The sequence below is a fragment of the Barbus barbus genome (genome assembly GCF_936440315.1).
Source record: "Barbus barbus genome assembly, chromosome: 37".
Classification (NCBI taxonomy): Eukaryota; Metazoa; Chordata; class Actinopteri; order Cypriniformes; family Cyprinidae; genus Barbus; species Barbus barbus.
This window is the reverse complement of record NC_136715.1, coordinates 11,307,281-11,310,000: the sequence shown is the minus strand read 5'-3', so window position 1 is coordinate 11,310,000 and position 2,720 is coordinate 11,307,281. Positions and strand designations below refer to the sequence as shown.

Sequence of the window (2,720 nt, the reverse complement as noted above, 5' to 3'; positions counted from 1 at the left end):
TAGTGGGCCAATATGCAGACAATACAGCAGGTATAGACAAGAAAAAACATAACCATCAGGTCTGGTTCACTTTGTAGCTTATTGAATTCAAGAACTGACAGCAAGAGACTTTCTGACCAATTTGCAAAACACGTTTCTTAATGTGAAATGATAGACTGGAGTCGTGTGGATTACTGTGATGTTTTTATCAGCTGTTTGAACTCTCATTCTGACGGCACCCATTCAGGATCCAATGTTGAACAAGCGTTATAATGCTGAATTTCTCCAAATCTGTTCCGATAAAGAAACTAAAGAAACCACATCTTGGATGGTCTGAGGGTGCGTACATTTTTAGCACATTTTCATTTTTAGGTGAACTGTTTAAGTCTCTTATAGTGTTCACCATGTCTTGTGTAGTTGCATTAGTTGCTACACAGCTCTCTGGAATACTTAACCAATAAAATATGCTAATATATACACATTAAATGTGAAAAAAAAAAAATCTTTGGCACAACAATGCTGATATCATATACAGACCTCTTGTTTCTCAGAGATGCCTTTCTGGGACCCAACGATTCTCATGGCTCTGTTTAATTCTTTCTTTCATTTTTCCAGGGACGATATAGGAGATAATAATGACTGACTGATGTTTAGATATGCTATTTGAGTAAGTGCAATCATCCCATCACTAGCTACAAGTTCCCCTTTTGGAAATGTGAGTGTTTTGAAATTGATGCATCACAGGAAATGTCATGCATCTATGCAATACAACGATTAGACGATTGAACATAAAGGCAAACAGCAGATTATGCTAGATGAATATGATATACTGCAAATAAAGGCTGAGGCGTTATGAGGCCCAAAGAGTGGATTGTTTTGCAGAGCTTTTCTCTTTTTTGGTTTTATCTAGAAGCTGATTTCCTGTCCCTTCATGTCTTCTGCTTTTTATGCATACATTGTCAACACATTTTGACGTCTTCCTATAGCTGAGTGTTTGTAGATTTTTACCCACTAATTAATCAAGTTTTAGTTGTTAGCTTAGATATATTTAGTTAAATTTAGACACAAACGAGAACATACATTTTAAAATGCTTCTATATTTAACGTAATAAATACAGTGAGATATGTCACCTAATAACATACTGACTCTCTTTTCATTGCAGAAGAAGAGGCTTTCAATTAAATGTTAATTTTGAATATCTTTTGAACGAAGGAAATAGAAAATAGAATATCTCCAAAGATAAGTCTACTTCATCGTCTTTTTTAATGTCTTCTTGGAATTGTGGGTGAGAGGAATCAGGCCGGTCTGTGGGTGTGATTTTGCTAGTAATATCTGTCACGCCACATCTCAGATGATTAAAATACTTGATATAAGGAAGATCACATCAATTTCCAAAAGGTCAAATGTCAAAGAAGCCTGTAAGTAGCAAAAATTAAATAAAATTCACATACACACTAATATTCAAACTTTCAGGGCCAATAAGGTTTTTCTTTTTTGGAAAATTTAGCATGGATCCATTCAATTGTTCTAAAGTGACAGTAAAGACATGTCACAAAAGATTTCAAGATTTCAAACAGATGCTGCTCATCAAATGAGTAAAGAAACTCTATCCATCATCAAAGAATCCTCAATCCTAAAGTGACCAATTACGTTTCCATTATGTCAATAGAGAGTGTTGAGGCTTATATTTCACCATTTGTTGATCTACAGGTGTACAAACCATATCAATATGTGAAAGCAGATCAGGAGTAAATACAGTAGATCACTCATTTAGACATAAGCTTTTCTGCATTCTGACCTAAAATCAATCTGTGTCCTGACCAAATTAGTCCACTGAACCCAGCTGGATATAGAAATAGACAAAATATATCAAACTAGCATCAAACTCACTCGATACTCTCAACATGTCACATGGGTATATATATAGATATTTTGTCACATGTGATCTGATTGACTTTGGAATTATGAGCAAAGACATATAAAGGTGCAAACCACAGCCATGGTTGGTAATGACAAATAAAGTTCAGCAGTTCAATATTAAGCTCTTCACTAGCAGCATTAGATAACCATAGAAATATTTATTCATATGTTGATGGCACTTGAACAGTAAAAGTGCTAATATCCATCTATAATAGTTAAAGTTTCCTGTAACCTCTCCAACCTAATTCAACCCTAGTTTAAAAAAAGAGAGCATGTTAACGACAGCCATAAAGTGCCATTCTCTTCCTTTCACTCTCAGGGTTAGCAGTATGATGTTACAAAGCACCTTCTGTAAATTCAGTGGTCTATACGAGGCTCAGGGCTTTGAGGGCAGGGGTTAGAGCTGACACCACATCTGAACGGTAAAATCCATGCAGTTGGTTGTCAGCAACCAAAAAAACTAAAACAATTGTACAAGAAAAACAGTTCCTTTTTGAAACACTGACTGCAGGCTGGTAGGTTCCTCTCAGAAATCACTTAATGTTACAAGTTCATTCAGGGTCTGAAGATGCACCTAAAGTAGTGATGTGTTGTTTCTGAAGATGTTAAGTTAATTTAGAAGTGAACATACTAACCTCCATCTCTGAGATAGGAATCCTATGATCAATCAGTTCATAAATCCCATTCAAAAGTCCATGTAGAATTGGCAGACACAGCAAAGCATCTGTGAATCTGTCTAAATCTGTCTGTACTTCTGTTTGCTATAATTCTATGTTCTCCAGTCTTCTTGTTGCTCTCTGTCACACACACACATTGCCCA

At 35.7% G+C, this 2,720-nt stretch overlaps 1 protein-coding gene across 1 annotated transcript in view; it reads right to left on the bottom strand.

Annotated features, from left to right (window-relative positions):
* The window catches only part of cass4 (Cas scaffold protein family member 4), an 18,159-nt gene extending 15,439 nt beyond the window's left edge, over window positions 1-2,720 (bottom strand). The window contains exon 1 of the mRNA XM_079396065.1: window positions 2,536-2,720. Within this exon, the coding sequence (XP_079252191.1) occupies window positions 2,536-2,541 (6 nt within the window). The 5' untranslated portion in view covers window positions 2,542-2,720. The remainder of the gene's footprint in view (window positions 1-2,535) is intronic.